Below are 26,899 nucleotides of genomic sequence, written 5' to 3'. Positions count from 1 at the left end.
AAAAGCTGAGCTAGCTGACCCTGATAAATGAAAATACATTGGAGGAAGCAGTTAGCTAGGTGCAGTCAAAAGAAAAGGCCTTAGACATTAGCAAAAAAGTTGTTGCTCAAGTGCTGTAGAGGGTGGTGGACCCAGTGCCCAGAGAACTCCTCTGAGGTCCTGTGGAGTTCGAAGTGCATCCAGATTAAAGGCTGCTGATCTTAACCACTGCCATGCAGGCACAGGAGATTTCAACATCATGCTAGAACGTGGCACAGAATGACGAGTAAAATGCGTGCCAAGGGAAAGCAACAACAGTCTCTGCAGCTGCAAATGTCACCAGGCATCAATTCCTATCTCAACAGCAAATGCTGTATTGTGGTTTTCAAAGGCAGAAAGAGTTGAGTATTATTTATTCATTTTGTAAACAGTCTTCCAGGAAAAATCAATCAGTAAAATAACATAAATGTTATTACTATCTAGTACTGTACCTGCAGCTAGAGTCTCTCTGGACATCCCTCAAAAAGCCTTAGGAGGGGTTTGTGCCACAAAATCTCATCTAATTGGCTCCACTAATAAACTGTGTGTGCACCCAGGGATGGGATGTCTCCTTCTTATCCCATCAGGGCTAAGCACTTGTCCTCTTGATCTGGGAGATTATCTGGTTTGATGTGGATCATTAATGCTCCTGGAGGATGGCACAGCCTGGAGCAAGGGGCAGGGGGAGAGCAGGGTGCCCACCCCACCTCCCTGTGCTGCCCAGCCACAAACACACGCTTCCTTTTTGGGGCAAATCAGGAAAATTATCCACAAGCACCCAAGAGAAGGAGAAAGTCATTCCAGCACGGTGACAACAGTGGCTGTTGCCCAGGAGTGCTGACTTGCAACCTCAGGATTTTTCTCCAAGCTTTCTCCAGCTGCTTTTTCAGCCCCAAAGAGGAAAGCAAAGGAAGGTGCCCTAAGCGAGCGTGCACACGCACACACACACACGCTCACACGTGCACACATACTCCTTTGTTACACCAGGGTGTACATGCCCCATGTGCAGAGCTGTAGGTTGCTGCCACCCCTCGCTGGAACATAAATTCCCAGCGCACCGTGCCAGCTCCTCAACGGCCTCTTTGTTCCAGCCCTCCTCCCCTCCACCTCCCCTCTAATTCAATCAAGATGTTTTTGGGATCTACTGCAGCACTGGCTCGGCTGTTCCGCATTCCACCAAACATTAACGACTTCAGCTTCAAAATATTTGGGGGGGGATAATAAATATGAGAGCTACGGAATGCTGTCAACATTTTCTGCCCCGGATCTCGAGCCTCAGCTAACGTGGTTCCAAATCTGATAGGAAGATGGTACAGCTTCAAAACAAACATACCGTGAAGTTCACGAGATGCTTTTGGTATAAACTCAACAGCAGCAAGGAAGCACTCCAAAAACGTTGGTGGGTGAGTGCATAACACATTGAGATAAGAGATTTTATCTAATACGTTGCCTAAAATTATGTCAGCCAGTGACAGGGCTGGAATGGAACCCAAATCTGCTGATTCTAAGTGCTCCCTAATAAGCCCATTTGTCTACACCTTTGAAAAAGGAATAATTAAATACACCTAGGTGGAAAACAACCATTAGATGTTTTATGTTTTCTGAACCAACAGTGGGAGCTGGGAGGCAAGTGGATGGAGCTCATGCTGAGACCAGTGAGGACGCTGGTAGGAGTGCAAGATCCTTTTTATTCCTGTCTAAATCAAGGTTATCATACAGTGTATTTATCATGCATTAGTAAAATCTTATGAAGTTTGTTAAAGACAATGATTGCCAGGTAGAATATTCCAAGATCATACACAGAGCAATCCAGCAGAATTTGCTAATTACAGTTTAGAATTCTTTATAGGTGGATTCTTGATGATGTTTGGTTTGTTTCTTTTTCTTTTTCTAACACTCTTTAATCCATTCACATGCAGTAGCAAATATGACTTATCACCTTCATGTTTTCATCCAAATAATCAACTACCTTCACTGCATACAACTCCAGCATCACCACTATCAGTCCAATCCAGCTATCACAAATCCCCCCCATTTTTCACAGGCTGCACTCCCAGTGACACAGTGTATTTATCATGCATTAGTAAAATCTTATGAAGTTTGTTAAAGACAATGATTGCCAGGTAGAATATTCCAAGATCATACACAGAGCAATCCAGCAGAATTTGCTAGTAAAGTTTATAATTCTTTATAGGGAGATTCTTGATGATGTTTGGTTTGTTTCTTTTTCTTTTTCTAACACCCTTTAATCCATTCACATGCAGTAGCAAATATGATTGATCACCTTCACGTTTTCATCCAAATAATCAACTAACTTCACTGCTTACAACTCCAGCATCACCACTATAAGTCCAACCCAGCTATCACAAATCCCCCCATTTTTCACAGGCTGCACTCTCAGTGACACCTGTAACCTACCTGAACCCTCTGCAAGTTTTAGGCAAGTTTCTCCCACAACTTCTTTGGACAAAGTGCTTGGCCATTATCACACAGCCCTACAGGAGCAGCAGTTCTGTAGAGACCTCTTCTCAAACCTCAGATTCTCCAGAATTTAAAGAAAAGCTAGGAAAACAAAACCTATGTCACAGAACACACACGCATATTTTGGGTGAGAGATCATCAGTTTTCAGTTTAATGATCCATTATGCATCACTCAGTCATATTTAAATTGCAGTTGCATTATCCAGTTTTCTCCACCATTTCACTAGTGATTTGTTTCACCACTATGTCAGTAATAAGGAATTTTCCTTATTACAGCAGAAGACTGTACTCTGAAAAGCCATTCCTACAAGAAACCACGTCACACCATTGCCTCCCATGCTCTGGGCTGAAAGAATTGCTTCTCAACAACCTCCACCCCCTTTTTTTTCCTTTTTTCTTCTCAGAATCCTGTGCTGATCCTATTGAATCTTGGCCTTCAGGCACTCAATCCCAACAAACCAAGCAATTTTATGGCTGAGAGCTTTCATTCTTGTTGTGAAGCCAGCTACATTTGCCCTCATTGAATGAGCCACACGTGAAAAGGGCTTCAAAAGGTGACGAGACCTACCAGCAAGTGCTGGAGTCCTGTAAAATATTGGAATGAATGTTCTGCCATTCTGCTCCCAGTTCTAATGCTCTGCATGACAGCTTTGTGCTCCCCACTTCCTTCAATGCCCTTTTGCCAACTGCTGGGATGTTTCTCTAGGAAAAAAAACGACTGGAAGGATCAGTCAGATGAATGACCTGGAGAGTAAAAGTGCTGCTACCTTCCTCCTGGCTGACCTGGATTCACACTTCAGCAAACAAAGATGAGAATATTTTGGTGTAGTGAAAGACAACGTCAGCATTCAGGAAATTAGAAACATGTAATAACAACAAACTACTTTCAAACATTAAACAGAGCCAAATGCAGTGTATTCCTTGTCCAATCTAGACACAGAAGTGATGCTTTTAGGCTGTAACATAAGCAGTGAAATTACTCCCACTGCAGCCTTTGGTATCCAGCACATCACCCTGGGCAATAGGCTCCGATCCCATCGCTGCATCTCAGTGGGTACAAAGCCTGAGCAGCCTAACAGGAACCAGCCACTCCAGTTACAGCTGGAGGATCTGGGGGAACCAGATCCACCTCTCAGAAGCAGATTTATTTCCTGCTACCTGAGATAAGAGACGTACTTCCCTCCCTCTCCCTTTGCCTGTCCCACTCCAGCTAAAAATAAGCAGGTAGGAAAACCACATTTCATTTCCTCAATGAGGAATCAAAAAGTATCACTTCACAACAGACCCCTGAGTCCTTTAACTTTTGCAAAAACAGAAAGAACTGAACATTACTATAGTAATATTACATATTACTGTACTCCTAAGGCACAGGAGGATGCTGTGGGTGCAGATGCAAGCATGAGCACAGGGCCATAGCCCACACTAACCATCTCCACACCTCACCAACAGCTTTGCTCATGGCATTTGGATATTTACATGTTTACACTGCTATGGAGAAATATTTTCCCAAATACACAGCATGTTGCCCAGTGCATTTCTTTCATCTGAGTGGCTCTTCCATGCGTGGTGTATTTTAAGACATTTCATAGTCTGGTCCCAATGCAGCAATGAGACACTGCAGCTGTAAAGTAGGTCATCGTAAGCACAGACCCCTTAAGAGAATTAATAATGCTTCTTCCTTGATTACTGCAAGGCTTTTAGCTAACTCATTGTGGATTTTTCATTTCACATCAAACACTGTGCAGGGTGCTAGTCCATAAACTGTTTTTTTTCACCCACAATCAAAGGCATTAAACAAGAAGCAAATTTCAAATCCTCAGTTTTGTTTTCTTATCCCTTACAGGGTTTTCTCCCCATAAATCCCATAACTGAACTGGTAGAGTGGTGTAAAGGAATGCTGTGCTCTCAAAGCACAATTTGTAGGGCCACCACCCCTCCCTGTGCCCACTGCTCCACACCAAGAGGACATGTCCACCTGGAAGAGATGCAGAGCAGGGCAGGGGTAGAGCCCAGAGCATCTCCAGAGAGCCTCCCAGTTAGCACTAAGGAGCCCTGAGTTAGAAAAAGAGCACAAGCTCTACATTTAAAACACAGCAGGACCAAGACCCATGGAAGGCTGAGGCAGCAGCAAGGCAGATGCTGTGAAGGTACCTGGCTCTGTTAGAGGCACAGCTCTAGAAAGCAGCCGACCAAGAGCCACAGCCTGTCCTGAGGCCCCTCACAGACACAGGAACACAGAATAAATCTGCCCTTCCAGCTATTAATTACTTTCCAATTACTTCACAATCTCGTTATGCAAAAAAATATGACAAATTGAAAAAAAAACCACATTTTTTTCAGCCTACTCAAAGTGACTGAGTATTCCACAGTCCATTCTTCCAAGCAGATATTACTGTTTCTCCTTCAATTTGAAGAAGACTGTCAGTCTGCTTCTAGGGAAATCTCAGAGACAACAGAGAGTGATTCAAGATATCAAACTGAAGAGATTGCTTCTCAAAAGGGTTACATGTATAAATAATAGCAAGGGATCCCACTAAAAAGAAATGTCCACAGGCAAGAAAAGCTGCTAACCATGTGAGAAACAGAAAGGCTGCACCACACAGAGAAACCAAGGGCCAGGCTGAAATGACAGGGTGATGGGGGAGACAGAGAACAGGGAGAAAAGAGGAAATCTAAACACAGGTCAGCTCAAATGGAAGAATATTTTGAGTACCTAAAAATACAAACACATAAATAAAAGGGCTCTGCTGAAGGAGGATAAGCAGGGGAAAAAAAAAAATCAAAGGAACACTCTCCACACAAACAGATGGAGGAATGAAAAGGAGCATGCATGAGCACAGGCACTGACATCAAAGCAGGATGGTCTTCCAGGAGAGGGAGAGGGGACCAGAATAGCAACACTGGGTGGCACACGAGCTTTAAACCTCAACCCAGGGCTACGAAGCCCAGGGATAAATCATTAGATGTTGGACAAATAAGAAAATATTACCTCCTTCCCAAGGTGTAACAATCTGTTATTAGGACAATCCCACCAGTTGCCCTGCAGTTTTATTTCCTCGAGAGGACAATTATTTATTTCACCATTTATCTTCCTTTTCTCCTGCAGCAGCAGCTGAGAATTGCACTGACAGAACCCTGGGGCTGCTGAAGGCAAACACCAGACCCCCACCAAGCCCACCAGGACTCACTGCACAGCTGCTATGGCAGCAAGCCCCTTATGGACAACATCTTCTGCTGCAATGTGAAAGTGCTTCCTGCAGAGAAACCAAACCAAAGGGCACGGAAAGCACACAGTGTTCCAAGAACCCCTACACCTCAGGCTGCAAGTCTCCAGAAAGACAGAGAACCAATTTTGGTGCAAGCAGCCCAGCCACGTAAAGGTTATGCATGGAGAGCTAACTGAGGAAGCAAAAAAAATCTGAGAGGCAGGAAGAAACGGGGCTGACACACAGTGTACATCCAGCACCACTTCACTGCTGGCTCTGGCAGCTCCTCTTATCAGCAAAGATACCTTTGAAGTGGCTGGCAAGCTTCCACCTAACACTCAAACAAGTGAGACCCTCCACATCGTAACACAGCCCTGGAGACAGATCCCTTCATCCTAAGGCATGAATAGAAAACCTACATGAGACAAAGCCAAGGAACACACAGGCTTCCCATGGCACTGTGAACCCAAACGCTGCCAACACAAACCCTCTGGAAACCTGGGATGTACAGCAACTCAGGAGTGGAGCCACAAAAGGGATCTTAAGTACCTCCTCCTTACCCTGCCTGTCCTCCCCAGCTCGCCTCCTCAACCCCTGCCTGATACAAAGCACTGATCTGAGAGAGTCCTAAATTATAAATGGCCCAAGAAAAGGATCTCATGCCTCAGGAGTTTATTTCAACTGCCCTCAGTAACTGAGGATTTTGTCTCGTTATCCTCTCCATATTTCATGGCATTATTTATGACCCAGTCAGCAATTCCTAAATGTAAGCTATGAGAGCACCTGCAGTCAGCCAGACACAGGGATAACATTTTTAGAAGGTATTTTCCAAACAGAACTATAACAATTAATGTTCATCAGACTTTCAAATACCAAGTGTCATTTTTTTAAACACCAATTCCCTGTGTAGCATGAGACAAGGGCATAGAATCAGAATCATTAAGGTTGGAAAAGACCACTAAAATCATCAAGTCCAACCACCACCCAGGGATGGAGACTCCAGCACCCCCTGGGCAGCCTGGGCCAGTGCCTCAGAGAGCCCCCAGGCCAGCAGCAAGACTGGCAGCACAATTCCACCAAGCTGCAACATCCATTGGAACCCAGTGGAGAGCAGCTCCCCAAGTGCCCTTAGAGCATCACAGCTCCTCCTCCTGCAGGCTGTGCTTGGTTAAACTGCCATGGACTTGAGCTTGACTCTGCTGCCTGTGTTGGAGCAGAGAGGAGAGTATAAACTACATCTTCTTTCAAGAATGCTAAGAAGTGCTGTTTTCTGAGCTGTCACATACTCTGGTAACTCTTTTCCACTAAAAAAAAAACACAAAGGGATGTCTCTAAAGTCTTAAAAAGGATGGAGGAAGCTAAGTGGAGAGGAAAGCTAATGTTATACCAGATTTTTCCCATCAATAGGACTAATTTCCCTTCGGACTAGCATGGCTTTAAAATCTAGGTAGAGGGACAAAAATATATGCCACTCAAATATCCTGTTAAGTCACTGACTTATTCCCATTCATTACCTACAGACACTGGTCAGAAAGGCATCCTGAGCAGCTCTGGAGAAGTGACTTCATCCACTTGTCTGGTTTTTCACCCAGGAAAAGGTATGATTTGTCTGGTTATGGTCCAGAGCTATTCTAAAGATTGTTTGTACTGCTCATGGGATACAGAGTGCACTACAAGAGTGCTACACAAGGGTTTATACCTGGATAGCATTTTTTTAAATCCACAGAACACAAGGGTGATTTGCAGTATTTTAAGCACAAACCACATCTGTTTTCTAGCCTACAGCAGCTTTTGTACCAAGTCCTGCTGCTTCTGGCAGCTCAGGAAGGGAAGAGATTCTAGTGAAAAAGCACCAGTGGCAGAAAATCCACATTCAGCCAAATTTCTCTATTTATCACCTGTTCCCTTATCCAATTATGTGACACTAGATAGGGCAGGATGCAGTTTGTGTCTTTAACCAGCCAGCACAAGTAAAAGTCATTTAATACCTGTTTTGGCCTTCAGCCAATTTGGTATTCCTGACAAACACTCAGACAACAAGTAGTCAGAATTTAGTAAAAAGTGCCTCTTGTTTGCACAAATTAATACAGAGTTTGTGTTTGGTCTGTGAGAAAGACACCAGAGGAGTATTTTATTGGTGGTCAGTTATTTGTTTGCTTTTATTGAAGCCCAGCTGCTCGAAATAAAACAAACCACTGCAAACCCAGGCTCATACAAGGGGCTGAAAACTAAGATGCTCCTTTGCAGCCAAACCAGGATAATATCAGTTTCCATGCACTTCTTTGTCGAGGCATTTTCTCAGCCACCTTCCTCAAGCACAGCCCTTGTTGAAATTCAGTGGGGAGATTACTTATCCTTTGGAAGGATTAGAGGAATTGAAGAGTAACTGCCATTCAATAATCCCATGTAAGTATCTAATCAACCATAATGTAATTACCAGAAAGTTTTAAAAGGTCAAAAAGGCCCTCGTGTGATGTTACTTGTAAAAGAGAAGGTCCCTTCTCTGCATGGGCAATGTCTCAAAAAAAAAAGAAGTAGAAGAGAAACAGAAGGTAGCACTTGAATATATTTTTCATACTCCATTGCTATCCACTAAAAACTCAAGAAATACTCAGAGGACAAGGAACACAGCAGAGCACTTGCCCTTGTTTCCATTCTCCCATAGAAATGAGTTCCAAACACACACAAAATACCTGCTGTAAAAGAGCAAAGGCATCCTGCTCTCCAGCTAACACACCACGAGATGCTGCTCCTCCAAGTGTATCCTGGCATGAAGAATCACACACAACATGGAGCACGGTTCATCTCCCAGCAGTCTCAAGGAACTGCATTGTATAGACTCTCTTTATCAGTTAAAGCAATGTAGAGATGGTAAGAAATACCTCAAAACACTCCTTCCTCAAGGAATTTTAGAAGGATTGTCAAGACCAGAGTGAAAACCAATGAGGCCTTCAATTACTGCCAACTGCACCTAAGCAGATTCTTATTATAAAGTCACAGACTACTCACATGACTCTTTTTTAATAGAACAACTGACACCACTGAAGGCAAAAAGACAGACATGAAGGTACACCTGGAGTTTTTGCTCCTCTTGCATTTCTCTCTGAGGCAACATGATTGAGGATGAGTGTCCACAAAAGTCTCCTTCAGAAAGCTCCAGTCCATCTGCAGCCCCCTTCTCTAGGCCTTGCAACAGTAGAAACAACACTCCAAGATCATGGCACATGGCAAGGGGGTGAGGAGTGGGGGAAGAGCATTCCCAGTTACAACTGCAATGTTTTTAACTAGCAGATGTTACAACGATTGACCAACTTGTGAAGAGACCAAGTATTACCCTTTAATAGGAGTCTCAAAGGTTCCATATCGTGTTTCTGCAACTGGAAGAACAGATTCTTAACAACAAAACACCATCCCACACTGCCCCACCTTTATTTCCCAGGTGGAAATCAAGACAGAAGGAGGGACAAGGCTAACAAAAGAGAACCCAGCTGCATTTTCTCCCTTTCCACAGAAGGACAATACACCCTTTTATTATCTAGCATGGTAAGAATTCTCCCTAGTTTTAATGTAACAGTAGTTTCCCTTCCATGGCAGGTAGAAATTTTTCATTAGAGGGCTGTTCATGATTATATTCAGAGCTGAAGTTCTGAAAGGTTTCTCCTTATTTAATAAAAAGTCCCAAATGCACACAAAACTGTGAGCAGGTTAAGAGGGAAAAACATGGCCTGAAGTTAGACCAAATAATCTCCACTGACCACTCTTGGGAAAACCCTAAAATACTAGAAGAAAATCACTAAAGAAATCAAAGGGAAGTCAACCACAGCTATCCACAAAGAGGAGAAAAAGCCCCGTGTGATAGGCACAACCAACAACAAACTGATCCACCAGAAGTCATGGCTAAAACTTCACACTTCAGAAGGGTCAGAACGAACCCACAGGTGTTGTAGCACTCCTTTACCTTCTTGAAGAGGCGCCCCGAGTCCTCGCTGACCTGCACGAAGCGTGGGATGATGTTGTTGAGATAGATGTCACTCAGGGTGGTGTGGTCCCTGCTCTCCCTCTTCACCTGATTCAGCAGGAGAGGAGATTCCAGCAGTTGACTGGCGACAGCACGTTCTGATCCTTCCTAGAGAGGACACAAAAAGAGAAACAAGAATTGGGTAGGACTTCAACTGAAGTGGACAAAACTGTTCTGTTCATCATGTTCTCTGTCTATAAATGCTGGAAAGCCAGCTACAGGATGTATGGATCTGCTGAGGGAGAGGAGAGCAGAGGAAGGCTATAAAATGACTACAGCACAGAGAGAAAATCACCCTCAGTTACACATGCCAACATTCACATGGCCCTGGGCTTCTGTCCCCCGACAAATACATCAGGCAGATGCAAGCCACAGGATGCCAAATGGAGGCTCTCATTTTTTTCTTTTGAATTCAGGATTTTGTGCATCAATTCCAGTGCCCGAGGGCGAGCGGTGGCTCCAGTGCCTGACAAAAGGGTTCACAGAGCTGCTCGACTTAACCACAAGGAAAAGACTGCAAGCACCCAGTTAGCTGAACAGCATCTGCATAGGAAACAAAATGTTATGTTTCATGTACAAGGACAATTCTGTGCAAGCATCTGCATCTGTCCTGAGCAAAGGAGAAAGCCACGTTCACACAGCAAGCTTTATTTTCTCATCTTTGAACCTTCTCCACCTGATTATGGCTGATTCAGTCTGCACCCTGCAAATAAGCAACACAAAGGGCAAAGGGGAGATGAGAGGAACCCTAGCAAAGGAGTAGGTCGTTTCTTAAGGCACCATTTGAGAGGAGATGAAAGCAAGGACACTCACAGTGATCCCACAGGGTGCTCCCACAGCAGCCTCTGGCACTGGCAGATCTGGCTGCAGTCTGAACTACACCATTTACTTCTCTTTAGATCTGTTTATCCTTTGTTTAGAGTGCAATAATATTTATTTAGACAGGAGCAAGTCAGATCTCTGGTGGAAAGCCAAAGTTCTTCTTGATTATTGCACATCATTGTATCAGATATATTTCCTCTTAAAAGAAATGCAGCTTAATTCCCATGAAAAAAAGGAATATTCTGCATGTAAAAGGACAGTGAGCTCTACTGCAAGAAACATTTGACCCTATAGAAACAAGAAAACAAAGCCATGGCAGACTTTCATTACCATTCTCACATCATCAGTGGGTGGATGTGCAGTGCAATATGAATAAATTTTATATAAAGAACCATTTCAGAACAGCTGATCTTGACACTTGGTGTCTTTTCCTTAAAAAAAAAAAGAAAAGAAAAGCTCAGGAAATGACTGCAGCTTGTGATCTGGACTGCTTCAAGGTTGGGGTGGGAGTGGTGTATAGTGGGAGGGGATCTAAAAAGGATTCTGGGCTTTTGTTTTTTTTAAAAAAAAAAAAGGGAGAAGGCACAGATATTATTTAGAGACAATCTTTCCCTTTGTACTGTAGTGTCCTGTACTGCAGATCCTGCTGACACGTAAAACCAGATGGAATGATCAAAATGCAGAACTGTACAAGGTTGAAGCTGCCAGATGTTAAGCCATATAAATCAAACAGTTGCCCTTGATCTGCAATCAGCGCTTGGAGCATACTGTTTGTTTTGTTAATATGCCAGAGAGCTAATTAGTAACTCTGAGACCTGGCTAGTAGAATTGTGAATCTATGGGTCCCCACCAGCCTGCAGCCAGCCCTTGCAGGGGCCATATATTCTGACTCCTGCGGAAATGGAAATGAAAGCTGCCACCACAAAAGTAGGTAACATACACATTTTTTTTTATTATTATTTAGGTGAGACAAGGAACAACACCCAGATTTCTTCTGCTAAAGAGAGGGCAGGAGCCAGAAAGGCATCTCCAAAAAGAGCTCCTCCAAGAAGCAGCACGGGGTTGGAGACATACACATCTCTACCAAGAGACCAGGGAGAGGGCAGAAGCAAACTAAATAAGACAGTTTGTGGATGGCTGTAAAGAGTTTATGAAGGATAGCATTAAAAGGTGTTAAAAGCTGGTTGGTTTGCTCCTTTCCACCAATGATACTAAAGTACCTTACACACAGACTTCATACTTCCCTTCTAATGCTGGAAGAGCTACAGCAAGTGAAAATTAATTAATTACCATAAAAAGGCTGAGAATGAAAAGCTCAGACTCTCCACCAGCTGATCTTGCTTCTAGCTGTTCAAAATCCTGCCTCAAACCCCTTAAGAGCCAGTTACTGCTTCATCACTTAGCTGCTGCACCCTCTCCCTACCACCAGGGCAGCTGCACATCTCCTCCCAGCAGCCAGAGGTCCAGCTGTGTGCAGGCTGCTATCTCACCTTCTCAGGCTTTGCACCATCCACTGCACCAGCTGCTAACCCAAAAACTCAGAGGTTTTAACCCTTGATATCTCCCACTGCATTCTCCATCTCATTATGAGTTTTTGCTGTTGGCTCCACTAAGAGCACCTGGCTGTTCATGGATGTCCCCACTGAGGGACCTGAGCAGACTGGAAGAGCTGTGAGCAAACAGGGTTTAGAGCACAAGTCTTACAAGGTGTGGCTGAGGGAGCTGGGGGTGCTGAGCCTGGAGCAAAGGAGGCTGAGGGGAGACCTTCTGGCTCTGCACAGCGCCTGACAGGAGCCTGGAGCCAGGTGGGGGTCGGGCTCTGCTCCCAAGGAACAAGGGACAGGACAAGAGGAAACGGCCTCAAGTTGTGCCAGGGGAGATTTAGGTTGGAAATGAGGAACAAATTCTTGCCCAAAAGGGTTGTCCAGGGCTGTGCCAGGCTGCCCAGGGCAGTGGTGGAGTCCCCACCCCTGGCGGGGTTTCCAAGCCGTGGAGAGGTGGTGCTGAGGGACATGGGTGAGTGATGACTTGGCAGTGCTGGGGGAAGGGTTGGACTTGATGATGTTGAAGGTCTCTTCCAACCAGAACGATTCTATGACCAAGGGTTATGACCACAGACACATGCAAAGGACCAGAGAGCAGCATGGTACGAGTGCCTTGCTTTCCAGAGAGAACTGGAAGACCAAATGGGAACCAGAAGAGATGCAACAGTTAACTGGACAACTCCCAGCTGTCCAGGCTGCCCCACCACAACACCCAGAGCTATTCTAAGGCAGCACATAGCCTGAATACCACGAGCCCATGAAAAGCATGGTGAGTAAAATTGCTGGTGTCTAATGGCGCCAGATGGGTTGTTGACACACGCCGTGTGGTTAGACATGAAAGGCCATCCTGCAGGAGAAAATCATCCCAGCCCCACATGCTTCCAATCTGCCACCAGGATTGTCACCTTCGGGTCTGCGCAGCGAGCGCCGCACCCTGAGCTCCACCTCGAGCAACCACAGCTCTGCACACTTCAACGTTTTTCCTTCAAATTCCTTTCATTTCCTGGGGTCTGCTGGTTTCACTAACCCCTTCAGTACCTTGCTTCAATCATCTGCCTTCCTTTTGTACAGGTTCCATGTTTTCACAGCAAGGCTCTTGTGGGAAGCGAGTCTAAACCTCTCCATTATTTGCTAGTGACAATCTTCCTAGTGCTGGCAAAAAGCAGATAAAGGCAGATCTTAAACCAGAAATGAAAGAGAGGAGGAAGGAGGCAGTTATGTGCTTCCAACCTTCCAAGTAGCCTTTCAAACTACACACACATTAACTGTTAAAGCACCTCCAAAAATGCAGCATTCTCAGGGGTGGAACACAGCAACAGTTTTCACAACACAGAGCAGAAGTTATACAACTGTTTACAACAGACCCTCTTCTATCATAACCACAAGCAGATGGCAGAGAAGCAAATTGTGATTTTCATTAACCATTTCAATCCTCAGAGGAGCTGGCAAATATACTCTGCTTCCAGTTCCATGTCACCACAGAGGAGGGATGAAAAAGGGGAGAACAGGGGAGAGGGACCACTGGTGACAGTCGAGAGCAAGCTCCACTCACTCTCACAGAGCCTGCAGAATGACTGCAGTCAGTGTTCCCCCTTAAGCAGCAAAATTGATGAGATCAGCCCAAAAGCTTTAGGACCTGGATATGAACTTTGCCAAAGTGCTGGTGATTTCACATTTACTACAACTATTTGAATCAAACACCCCCTGAAAGGAGAGGAGGAGGAGGAGGAAGATGCCGAGATCCAAGTTTATTTCAAGCACTATTTATACTAGTTTAAAGATCGTGTGATGATAGCAAATCTGGAGAGTTTATTTAGGTTAGCCTAAATTACCCCAGATCACAGCAATTGGGGGTGTTTGGAAGCAGGAAGAGGAAGTTGTGCACAGATTTTTAAGGAACCACAAAGTATGAAGCTCTGTGGTTTCTTGGGTGTTATCTTGATCGGGTCCTGTGCAACTTCCACTTCAAAGCTTTCAGTCGCTCTCAAAAGATCAGAAGGGAAGATTGGGTCCCAAGTATCTGAAATGTCTTAATTAAATTACTCATTCATACGAGGAACTCACAGACAATCCAAAGGCAAGCAGGAGAGAGCGACGAAGGCCAGTGACAGTTGGGCATTGCAGGGTAACCCCATTCAAAGCTACAGCAGAGCAATTATCTTAAAAAACAACTCCTACCCCCCAACTAGATGAAAAAAAAAAAACAACCCAACATAACAAAAACCCACACCCACAAACCAGGAATGGGTTTCCATAAGGAGTGCAAGACAAAGGAATGAGTCAGATGAGAATGAAAATATTACTAAATAGAAAGAGAGAAACATTTACATTAACATCAGCACGTCGCATCACCCGTGTGAACAGAGAACTTCTCTGGCCATCCTTCCTTTGAACTGAGGTTTTTAAAGCAAGTCTCTTGGTGGTACATACAAAAACTGAAGTTACCTGTTCCACCTCCCCCAGAATATTCAGGATCTGTTTCCTAGAGGTGTGTAATAGCTGTTTCCAGACCTGGTACATCCCAAAACAGTGATCAAGACCCGGGAAATGGAGAAAGTGATTTATTTCCACTCAGCAGACCAAGCTGCACACGGGACCTTTCCCACCCCAGCAGTGACCCGTGGGCTCAGGTCTCTCAGCTCTGCAGGGTGCACACTCTGCAGTGCTCACCTCACACCCAGCTCACCAGTACTGCCTAAAATTAGATATGAGGTGAAGGCAGAGATGCAAATGTTTTCACATCTATGCAATTGTCAAGTCCACCCTGCAAACCATCAGAGCTAGAGCCAAACGAAGGGCTTGAGCAGCAATGGAACTGTTTCTTACACACCTTTCCAAACCTGTCTGAATTTTATCCTCTGCATTGTGCTCCACAGGAGTAGTTACAGTCCTACCAACTCACTGCGACAGTGGGGTCACTGATATTGTGAAAAACACCACACAGATCCTCCCTGGGGTTTTACATCAATTTTGACTGGTCATGTGTCCCTAGGTCTGGGGTTTCAATGAGGTCACTGAATAAATGAATGCTTCATTCTCAGAAACATCTTCCAAATGATGTTATTTGAAAGACTGAAAAAAAAAAAATACTCAGGGCTCAGCTCCATCAAAAAGAATCACAGGTCAACATAGCCTATGACAATATTTATCAAATAAAATGATAATAACAGCAACAGCAGCATAACCAAAGACCATACGACCCCAAAGCTTTTGTCGATACCTCCCTCACAGCCTGGATCATCTCTCCTTTACAGAAAACTTTTCACTTTTAAGAAAACCAAAGTTAAACATCCCTGCAAGCTGCTCATTAAAATCCAAGTTTGATTTCCCCTTAAAGTCTTCCTGGCACAGTTCACTGTTAACTGAAAATTTTGAGAATTACAAGCATGGACATACACGCTGCTCCCTGCCCTGCTCTTCCAAGAGATTCCAGTTATGAACATCTGTTGTTTACAAGTGCTCAGCCTGAAGGTTGCCAGACTTATTCTGCATCTTCTACTTCAAGGCAAAGGCTGCCAGAAAGCCATCTGAATTTCATGCTGGGATATCCTGGACATTCAGCTCTCCAGCTGAGAATTGCTACTCAGTATCCTACTTCCAAAAATTATCTTGATTTAAAATATGGCCTTAAAATAGCATTTTTCTTTTAGTCTTCCTTTTTTTTTTTTTATTTTCTTCCCCCATTGTCTCCCTTGACAGGGATCACTGAAGGTTTGCCACCTTCCTCTGAAGATGGAAGCCAGACCCCCACCAGAGACCCCCAAGACCCAAAGGCAAGACAGACACCTGCTGAGCTGGATGCTGTGATTTAACCACTACATCAGAGACCTTTCATTAGGCAGATCTTTAGGGAGCAATGACTATAACCATCTTGTGACCAACAAGCTCTTGTAACAACCGAAGTTATAAGACTTGGTCTGTGAAATGCTTTTTTTTTTATCCCAGTTCTTACATCTTGTCCAAGGATATTTACCAATGGGTGCAGAAGCAGCCTTGCCAAATACACACATTTAGATGACTCCTCTCTTTAATAGTCTGTTCTAATTGAGAAAACGTTTTTAAAAGAGAATAGGCAAAGCAAGGTCTAACAGCCATGGTAGAGCAGCTAAAAACCAGTAAAACCTGGGACACATCCAACTGTCATCAGCTCGTATGTCACCTTGGCTAAACCAATCTGTTCCCCTTCTTCGAAGACATAAAATGAGAATAACACACACCTACCTCTGTAAATCATTTTAAGATGCTCCAGTGAAGCTAGCTTCAAACTGTGCAATGATCAAGAACCCTTTAACTCCATCACCAGCTCTACAGTTTGCTGTCAAGACCCAACCACCTGCATCTCCAGACCCATAAGGAGAACGCAGCCACCCGGGCACCTTACCCTCTGCTGCAGCCACATCTAAGAACCACCAGCACCAAGCAGTGCACGTGCCCCAAAGCCAGCACAAGCCTGCACTTCACATTGCTCTTTCCTGGAATCGTCTGCTTTGACCAGCTTGGAGCTGGATGGTGGAGGAAGCCACACAACCCAATTTCAAGGGTCAGCCTGAAGCCTCCTGCCCTTGACAGCAATCCCTTAAATGAACACATTGGGAGCAACTTGGCAATTACATAATAGCTCTCGAGTATGCAAGCACATGCAAATTACAGGGTTGCTGCCTGACAGATTTCCTCCTTGACTGTGTGTGAGGAGATCTAAACCCAGCGAGTGACACGGTGACAGTCACTGAATGATATGGTCCCTTCTGACATAATGACCACGCCAGGGGAAGAACGTGCTATTACTGGGTATTTATAGGGTCACAGCCAGGAGATTACAGAGCAGCCACCCGCCTGGGCACATCTCCTAGTCATGTAATACCAGGCTCCTGAGGAGGAGAGATCTGATGGTTGCCTTTGATCAAACGGTCTTCTGGGGGCTTCCAAATGAGATTACAGCTTCAGCATCTACAGGAACGATACCAGCCAAGTTACTCCTCACTGTTCAGACAGAGCTGAACTATTCAGCAGTGTTGAGGATGGGTAATCATAATTGCAATTGATTCCTTACTGATCCCTTAGATATTCTGACACATTTCTGAACGTTACAGCCAGCAGACACAAATGACAAATAAAGAATAGATGGAGCTACCAAATAAGTCAGCTTTACAACTGTATGCTGCTGCTCTGACAAATGCTGCCCACAAACACAGCTAAACATTAATTTTTTCCCTTATTCCAACTCTTGACCAAATTAACAACTTGTACATTTGGGACTCAGACCTTGCAGAGGTAACATATTCCAAGAGCAAGATGCTTTGCTGCAAGGAGCTGTGTACTGCTAACGTCAGTGAAATCAGGAGCCTGAGCAGCATCAGACCTCCCTCTGCAAAGAGAAGTGTGACAGATGCTCAGTAACAGGTTTCAGAGTATTTAGGGCAACATCCTGGACTTGACCAGAAAAGCACGAACATTTAATTCAGAAATTCAAGTGGAAGTTTGATGTGCTGATAAAATCACCTGTCCAGTTCAGGCTCCACTCAATAGCCAGGATATCCGAGGTCAGTTTTGTCCAGGTACAACTTTATAAAGCTCATCTAAAGTACAACCAGCTCAAAGACAGGGGTAGGACTCAGTGAGGCAAAGGCAACAGAACAAACAAACAGAAATTTATAAAGCCTGGAGTATCATAGCAAGTGTACTTAATCCCCATGAAGGATGACACCATATTCTGTTCAACTATGGTAAAAAACTTCCACATGAAAACTTCACTCTGAATCTCAAAATGGGAAGTAAGCTCTATACAACTTGCACAAAACTGAAAGCTGAATACAAAACCATTTCTGATGGGCTGTTTCCTATCATGTAATATCAAGGAAATCACCTCAGTTTTCACCAGAAATAACAACAAAACGAACTGAAAAAGATCAATCATAATGCAAAGGGAAATTATCGTTTGAGACATCATTTCTTCAGTGCCAACTTAAAGGCATGTGGAGAATAGGCACAGCTTAGAGTTATAAGAAGATTTTTCACTGTACAGAAAAAGAAAAAAATACTTAAGACAACTACAGCTCTGTAGATATGCAGAATAACTCCTCTCCAACCTGTCAAGCTACCTAAGCTCGCGAGTTCTGCTTCCCCCACAGCGTAGCACAATGTGTGTTTTAAACTAAGTGAATGGCATCAAAGCTGTACAGAAAGGAAACTAGAATGGTGCCTACTTAATGGCTTTCATAAAAAGAGCTCCTGGTGGAAAGGGAAAGCTGATAGATCCCCACATCTACACAGCAACAACCTAAAAACAAACACACAGATCATGGCCCGACCCAAACGATGCTAAAAGTGACGTTGCACTTTGGGCGGTGGCAGACCCAGATGGATCCTCTCAGCCCAATCTGTCCAAAGCAGAAATGACTCAGATCCCAAAGCTGCTTTTGCTCCGTGTTTTGCCCAGCTGCCTCCCTGACAACAAAACCTGACAGGCTCGTGCACTGCCCAGATGTCAGCTCCAGGAGCCCCGTGGCTGGGGCTTTGTGCTGGCCACCTAGTCACGGGGCTGCTGTCTCCATGGCATGCAACTTGTACCAGTCCCTTCTTCATCCACAGGACAATTGTCAGTAAGAACATCTTTAAATTTTCACCAAGCCCCATCAGCTTAGTATCTAGGGATTCCCCCCCCAGATAGTTCAGCTCTATCTGGAAGTACCATTGGCCTTATTTCTCTACTGGTTTGAAGTGATAGCGGCAGGGATACAACACTTAAATCCTGCATTGAGTACATGTAGGATATTGAAAACAGAGCAGCAATGGCAAATCACAGCACAGAACAGATTAGAAACAGTTACTCTTAAAAAAAAACCCAACAGATCAAAGCCACTGACACTGAAGGAAATCCTGGCTTTGTCCATCAAATCTGGTACGCAGCTTTGCCCACCTTCCCCCCAAAATTACTCCTTTTAGACATGCCAATTTTCACCATTCCATTCCCTACTGACAACAGAGGACCTACTTTGTCAGACCAGGAATCACTGAAATGAAGCGAGCAACCCAACTATGTAGAAACATGAAATGGGTTCTGGGTTTAACACAAACTTGGGAAACATTTTATTCTGACATTCACAGCAGTGCTGGTACCTACATTGGCTGTACCAGCTCTCTTTTTGCATTCCTATCCTTACAACCACATCTACAGGGGGGAAAAAAAGGGCAAAAACAAAAAGGCAAATACTCTACTTGAATTGCTGGTCTTTGGTGCTCCTAGTTTTAGCCAGGAATCTCTCAGCCAACTTCTCCAAATTCCTTGAGTAATCCATCTCAATCTCTGCCTTCTTGCGGAAGAAATCCTGCAAGTCCTGCAGTAACTGGACCCGAAGCTCACACTGCTGGTCAAGGCATTTCAGCTGCTCTACCAATTGGGCACGGATCTCTGTAACAAATAAAAGCACTAAAGATTAAACAAAATCCCATTAGAGAAAACACCATCAAAATTCTCCAGTAAAATATAGTTAAAAATATGTTCCCTCATTAGTAATATGTCAGTAAAGCTCCGTTAGGAGAACTACATCTGCAGGCAGAAGATGGTTGTGGATGCACCAGCTGCAGGAAAAGCCAGGGGAGAACCTGCAGCCCAGGGTGCAGCCCCCCAGGTCAAGCCCTGCTGCTGAGGACTGCATCCATTACGAGTGTCAAGTGCATTTTTGGCATCAAGAAGAAGTGGTCACTGCCTAAAAATGTACTGAATCTGAGTCTGGAAAAAGGACTGAGTGCTGCAACACTCCACGTCAGCTCAGAAACTCACTTCAGGGAATTTCTACCGGATTCTTTTGCAGGCTGCTCTTGATGCAGAAACAAGACGTTGCACACGCTGGGGCACTCCCCAAAGGCACAGATTTTGGATTACTCTGTTAGTTACTGAGTCTCCAGCTGTACAGCCCTCATTATAAACCAAGTCATCAAAATAGATAAAGACACTCCTTCAGAGAGCCCACACGACAGCACTTCCCACTAGGGAATTATCTCCAGGAAGATCATTTTTCTTTTTAAAATATCTGCAACAGATCTATGCCTAATGGACCTACAACACACACAGATACAGGTGTTAATATTGCTATTGTTATGCATAGTTATCACTGAAGAGATCTATTTGTATTAATACAATCATTTACAAAACATTTTCAAACATTTTAAAAATATGAAAACTTCACCCTTTAAACAAGGGTGTTCTCCTTATCTTACTGATTCTGAATTTCAGGGAGAGTGAAATTATTTACTCATGGTCAAAAAGGACAAAAAAACAGCACAGAAGTGTGTCAGTCAGTCTAAAAATGCAGAAATATCCAGTGATGCTGCTGGAAGAAGTTATTTGGCTTTTATACAGGCAATAAACTCAACATGAAAATAAAACAATCACTTCCAACTCAAGGTCTTTGAGCACTCAGACTTTACAGACGTCTGCTATTGCTTGACTGTTAGTTCTGCTCTTTCCAAACGTTTTCCAAGCTGTGTTGTTCCAAACTGAATCTAAAATAAGGAACATTCAGGACCTGAACATGCACAGCTCTGTTTGTATCTATGCATTGCAACCACAGGCACCCCCAGCTTCACCAGCACAACTGAAGATGGGAATCATTTCCCAAAGGCAATTTTTTAATCAACTACCTCACTGCTAATTCCTGAGACCCGTGCTAAGAGAGGGCAGCTTGTCCTCCTCAGCATGCCCATCCCCTTGCCCTGATGAGCTGTGAGCATCACTATGAGCATCAGCTGCCTTGAGCTGTGCTCACATCTGTGGGAACAGTTTCAGGGGTCCAGGATTTGCAGTGGAAAAAGCATGCCTTGTTATTTTAGGGACCCAACCCCCCAAAAATCACGTGTCTACAAATACAGCTACTAGTTAGGCTTGCCAAAACAAAAATACATCATCTGCAGAAACGCAGGGTCTTCAAGCATGAAGATGACCTCAATTAGCACTTTAATTTGGCAATACCACTTCTCTGAGACTTGTAGCACCCAGGGGCTCCTGAAGCTTCCACCATGAGGGGCAAATACAAGCACCAAGGTCATATCACAGAACCAAATGTATCATCTGCACAGTGTGATTTTTTGGAAAAAGTCAGTGATTCTATTACATGAGTGAAGAGCAGACAGCATGGTTAACAGAGGAGTAGGGTGGGAATAGAGAACATCAGATACAGCTCAGACAGGTGCTGGTGTGGGGGTCACCCACCCTTCTCTGTGCTACAACTGCTGGATCTATTCTGAGGGCAGCAACCTGGCAAACTCTGAAGTTCCCCATCAGTCATGTTCTCAACTGAGAAACCACCTCCAGGAGAAAAAAGCAGAAAGACAAAGGACCACTTCCAAAACCCCTCATAGCCCTCAAAGACTAGAAGATCAGCAGAACATGTGTATTTTAACTATAAAATCACAACAGAGCTCAGGCTCTTGGTTCTTAATACAGGATCCTTCACACATGGCTCTCCAGCTAAAGAGCAGAAAGAACTCAGAACCGTTTCCTTCGGGAAGAAACGCAATATCAGCACTTTTTCTTCATAAATAAAGTCAGTGTTTTTGGAGGGGAGCAGCGACAGCTGATGGGGCTGCCTGCAGGGAACAATAACCTATTCAGCTCCAGCTTATCGAGGCTGCGGCGCTGGGCTGGAGAAGGGCAACCTTGCTCATCTTTCAAAAACACACCACACGGTCCTTCGCCACAAAATAAAATCAAGAATGCAGGAATTTCCTGAGGCTTACTGGGCTTTCGAGAGCATAAATGTCTGCTTGTTTTCCCATTGCTTACACAAGCAAAAGAGATTTTTTTCATCCTTACTGGGAGAGCAGAGCAGGGCAGAGTCAGGCCGGGCGTGCTCTCATCCGCGGGTCACCGTGTTCCACGGGACCTCCTCGTGTCTGCAGTCACAGCCACCACTTCAATTTTCACTTCACTGCATTCACATCTTTTAATTTACACAGGTTATGAGGTTAACAGCCACTCTAAACACCAAAAAGCCTTCCACCTCCTCTCCTTTTCTAAAACCTTAGCGATCCCACCCACTGTGATCGTTCAAGGCAAGGAGCAGCCTCCTGGAGACCACGCTCCTGCTGCCAGTGCTTCAAGTGCCTGAAGGTGAATAAGCATGTTTAATTCAAGGTCAAGATGCCTGTAGCACAATTAGGATTAAAACCCAGGTATTCTTATTCTCTCACTAAGCCTTGCCCTGGATGGCAGAAGCCTTTCTATTGTATTTTGAGCTCACAGGGCTGACGATGACATAATTAAAATGTCCCTGGTAGCAGCAGAAGAGTTTTCCAGCCCTTGAAAACAAACCATTTACTCACTTCCATCAGCAGATCATAAAGTCACCTAGGTCAGAGGGACAGATATTCTATACTGCTAAACAGCTGCATAATTTTACTCTTACCCTTTCTGCAACTACCTTTTCAACATTCCCTGTAGCACTCAGCAGGCACGTCTAGTTTTTAATGAATTCAAAGGGTAAGGAAGGACCTTCTACCTTCTGTATTTTAGACACACTTGTAATTCTCAAACATTTATACTCCATTTCCCTTTGTTTCCTCATTTTAAACTTCAAAGCATATAAAGTATTGATAGGCACAAATGACACCACATTATGTGAAGGTAACTGTCCCTGAATAAAATGCTGGCATTTAAGTGATGGTGCTTGTAATACTTCCATGGAAAGGTCATCACCAGTAGCTTCCATCACAGGCAAGTGAAGAGATACACCACATTTTAAGGTACCACAATACCTGGCCATATCTTCAAAAAAATCTGTATGATCTTTATTAATTGATTGCTCCTGCTTGAGAAAAACCCTTTCTTTTAAACTGGATGAATGATTAGGTGGCTAATTGCATGACAAACCCAAGGTCCCAAAGCACCTCTACTCTACAATTTCTTGGGAAGGATCCAGTAAACAGAATTAATAGTAGTTTATCCTTAATTTTAAAAACTGATTATTATTTTTTGATGCTGGAGTGGGCTATAAGGACTGTGGTGCAATGATGGACCTGTACTGAACAGTGGGGGCTTCTCGACCTACACCAACCATGAGAGGGTTTCTACAAAGCTCCTGGCAAGAATCTGAGCTATCAGAAAACAGTTACATCCAGAGCAGATCTACACTGGAACTCCACCTTACTCTTCTACAGCATGCAACATTCAGCTTCTGGAAAAGAACTTAGGAAAATCACTTTTTTAGGCTTAAGCATCCTATAAACTGAAGTTGGAAGTACAGAAGCAAAGAAATTTCTGTACCAGCACATTCACCCTTCAGTAGGTCATGTACAGAGCAAGAAAGCTGAACTCAGACCCAGGAGACCTCCTTGCAGTCATCTCATGTACTCTGAGCAATGTTCCTGCTCCAGGCAGGATCATCTCCCTAGGCAGGGCTTCAGCTCTTCCCAGTGATAAGCTGGAACTGCTCTGACTGGATAGCAGCACCATGAATCACACCCTGCACGGCTCAGAGCACCAGGGCCAGGCACAGGGAGCCTGAGCTGCTCTCCAGTATCGAGCCACATCTCCCTCTGCCCACACTGGAGCTTTCCCAAGATGTTCCCACCCCGTCCCAAATGCCATGCTGTATAAAAAGATGACAAGCTTGGGAAAGGAGTGGGATGACAACAAAACAGAACCACCAACCCCCAGCTCCCGCCCAGATGACACAGCAGCCCTCTCACCCACACAGATCTGCTCCTCTGGCAGGGCTGAACTCCAGAACCCTCCAAATTATCTCCTGGACTTCATGGTGCCCCATCCTCCTCCCCTGGCAATGCCACAGGCACGTCCAAATCAAAGCAAAACAGAACCAAACCACGAGTGGGAAGGTGGAAGTCAGCAGATTCAAAACCTTCACCTGTAGCTCAGTTCCTCCTGACTTTTCAGGACCCCCAAATGAGAAGCAATTACGCAGAGGGATTGGAGGACACCAAACATCAAGTGGCACCCACAGCTCAGACACAATCTCAGCTTTCAGGCTCCCTGGCAGCACATGAAAGACAAAGCAGCCCAAAAAGAACAAAATGTCCACTTCACACAGAAAACCAGTGCGGTAATTTTACATCTTGCACCTGATCTGTCTCCTGAAAGCTGCCACACAGGCGGGTTCTGAAGAGAAAATTATTATTTCAAAGAGAAATAAGTTGTTATTTCAGAGAGAAATAATGGTGGCACAGACATCCAGCCACCTGCCTCCCTTCACAGACCCCATGAAGTTGAGGGGGAAAATTCCAGTTTAGTTTGAAGTTGATACTCCATTCTGTTTCCAAAAATTCCAATAACCCATGCTACAGCTTCCAACAGAATTTAAATATATAAATAAGCTTTAGAGAATCATTTGGACGACCTATGTGGACATACTCACAGCACATTGCTAATGGCTAAGAATTGTTCACATTTCCCCTACCATCACATATAAGAAAGGCTGCACTCCAAAAATGAAAGACTTTGTAGTTTCATGAAAACAGCCTCAATATTTCTTTTTTTGGTACCTGATTACAAACAGGGCAGTGACAAATGACAGACAACAGCCCAACAACCCCGACTGCAGTTGGGAGGTTTAATGACTTAGAAAAAGCTTTTATGGAGGAACAGCAAGACTGCCACAGAACAAGCTGGATTCCTAGCTGAAAGCTGTTGATCATCACAGCCTTAAAAACCTGACTGAGAATCTGAAAACGAGTCTTTGAAGTGAAAATGATATAAGAAGAAGAAACAGAGCCTTTTGTTTAAGACCAGAGCCAGGAGAGAGATTCAGGTTCAGTTTCATAACCCTGTCAGAAACTGCATGGCCTGGAAAAAGGTAAATTTTCCTTTAAAAATCAGGATATTCCTTACCTATCTGGGAAATAATAATGTTGAGTAATATATATTGACAATTGGTTTGAGGTGTAAGATGAGTGCATCAAGTTTTGCATTAGTAAAGTAAGAGGAGGACATGAGACATGCCTAAAAGCAAAAATTAAGGATAGTCTCAGTGAGGTACTGAGGACATTCATCTTTTATTTTCATACCTACATCATAACATATTTACATGGCTAATTACTTGGGTCTACCAGCTTTTCTAGGCACCACAAAAGTGTCACTTCAAGGAGCGCAGCAGCCGACGCTTTCTGCTCTTACTGTGGTTGTGTGAAGTCTCCAGCACAATGGGGAGCTTGAAAAGTTTATAACTTCAAGCACCCTTCCAACAGAACCCCATCAGCAAGCCTATACATTGTTTTTCCATACCCCTATGAAATAAAAACCACTCCTCCTCTGCAATTCACAGGCTGCAAACTCGATGCGAGGCTTCAGATCTGCAAAGCTTTTAAGCAAATGCTCAAAATTATGCAATTAAACATGTTGACAAAGTTGCCAAGGCATTTAATCCACGCAGAATTCAATTTAAATATTTAGATTTTATTTTTTTTTAATCTAATGAAATAGCCCTGGAAGTCTCCTTTGCTATTATGAAAACACAATCCACACTGTTGACTTTTCAGGGAGGATGTTTAAAAACAGAATGCAGATTAAATTACCCTGTGCAGGGATTCACCACCCCAATTCCAACAGCAGAACGTGGGTAACTCCTCCCAACCTCATCCTTGTAACTAATCCCCAACATGAATAAAAACCCTGATAAAGATAACTTATCTAAGTACATTTGGCAGCATTATATTTTATGTTCTACCACTGTTTATTCAAAACAAATAAAAGTTTATTGATACATCTCAAATAAACGAAGCTCCCAAACCTCCCTGCGAGCAGCAGGAGGATGACAACTATTTCTGCCTACAGGAAGTTTCACAGCTATTTTAGGATTGTCTGTACTCAGTTAAAGGTTTCCCCCAGATGACATCAAGCCAAAAAAAAAAAAAAACACCTCAGACAAACCTTTGCTCATGCACTTTCTGAAGGATAAAATGGGCAAGTAGTAAAACTGCATTTTATCACTGGTTTGCAGCATGGATTTCTATAAAATACAATTTTCAAGTCATTTTGACACCCGGACTATTAGTGTAACCCAAAGCAACAGGCAGACACACTCCTCAGTTCCTATTTTCAGTCCTCAGAAAACACTTAGAGCTGATGAACTCTTCGTAGCCTCCAGTAACAAGCACCCCAAGTGCCCGTGTGCTCTGCGAGGCAGGAATGGCTCTGGGCCCGTGAACCAACCTGAACTAGTAAATTCTCCAAACAATATTTTAATAGTTATTTCAACAGCTTCATCTCGTGCAGGGTTTTTTTTTTCTTGCTTTAAATGCCCCTTTCTGCTTCGGGTGCAGAGTGAACCAAGTCTTCTGCAGCACCAGACTCTGGGGGATTTGTCACCACATTCCCCCACTGGCTGCCCAAACCTTCCTCCCAGAAGAGGAGACTCTTTCCTCAATCCCTGCTGTGTTAATTACCCCCCAGAAAAAAACTAATTAGCAGTGCACAGAGCCTGGACCTGTGCTCCTCGTCACAAACAGGGAACAAATGTAGTGAGGAATAAAGCAAAGCACATGCTAGACACATTTTGAATAAAATTACTCACTATTTCTCACGAAACCAAGGCTGACTACCACTAAAATGTAAGTTTCTGAATCCTTTTTGGGAGAGAGGACAGGAGTGGGGATTTCCACCGGGTATTGCACAAGGCACTCATGCTCCAAGGAAGAGAAATTTAACTCCTGCTCCTCCACCAGCCCCAGGACCAGTCCACCCTCCCCAGCCACCCCCAGTTCCCAACACTTGCTGTGCTGTCCCACACACCACTGACACCACTGCTCAACATGTTAGACACCACAAAAAAAGTTATGAAGGAATGAAACCCCAAATCTGA

At 44.1% G+C, this 26,899-nt stretch overlaps 1 protein-coding gene across 1 annotated transcript in view; it reads right to left on the bottom strand.

The window, feature by feature from the left end:
* Positions 1 to 26,899, bottom strand: part of LOC103777644 (SLIT-ROBO Rho GTPase-activating protein 2C-like) — a gene marked incomplete at its 3' end in the record, with an annotated part of 81,212 nt that overhangs the window by 27,586 nt on the left and 26,727 nt on the right. Inside the window, 3 exon segments of the mRNA XM_008945203.1 lie at positions 9,664 to 9,789; positions 9,792 to 9,831; positions 19,305 to 19,497. Coding sequence (XP_008943451.1) covers positions 9,664 to 9,789; positions 9,792 to 9,831; positions 19,305 to 19,497 — 359 coding nt within the window.

The sequence above is a fragment of the Merops nubicus genome, unplaced genomic scaffold (assembly GCF_000691845.1).
Source record: "Merops nubicus isolate BGI_N331 unplaced genomic scaffold, ASM69184v1 scaffold16208, whole genome shotgun sequence".
Taxonomy (NCBI): Eukaryota; Metazoa; Chordata; class Aves; order Coraciiformes; family Meropidae; genus Merops; species Merops nubicus.
The sequence above is the reverse complement of the archived record's forward strand: the minus strand, read 5'-3'. Positions and strand labels throughout refer to the sequence as shown.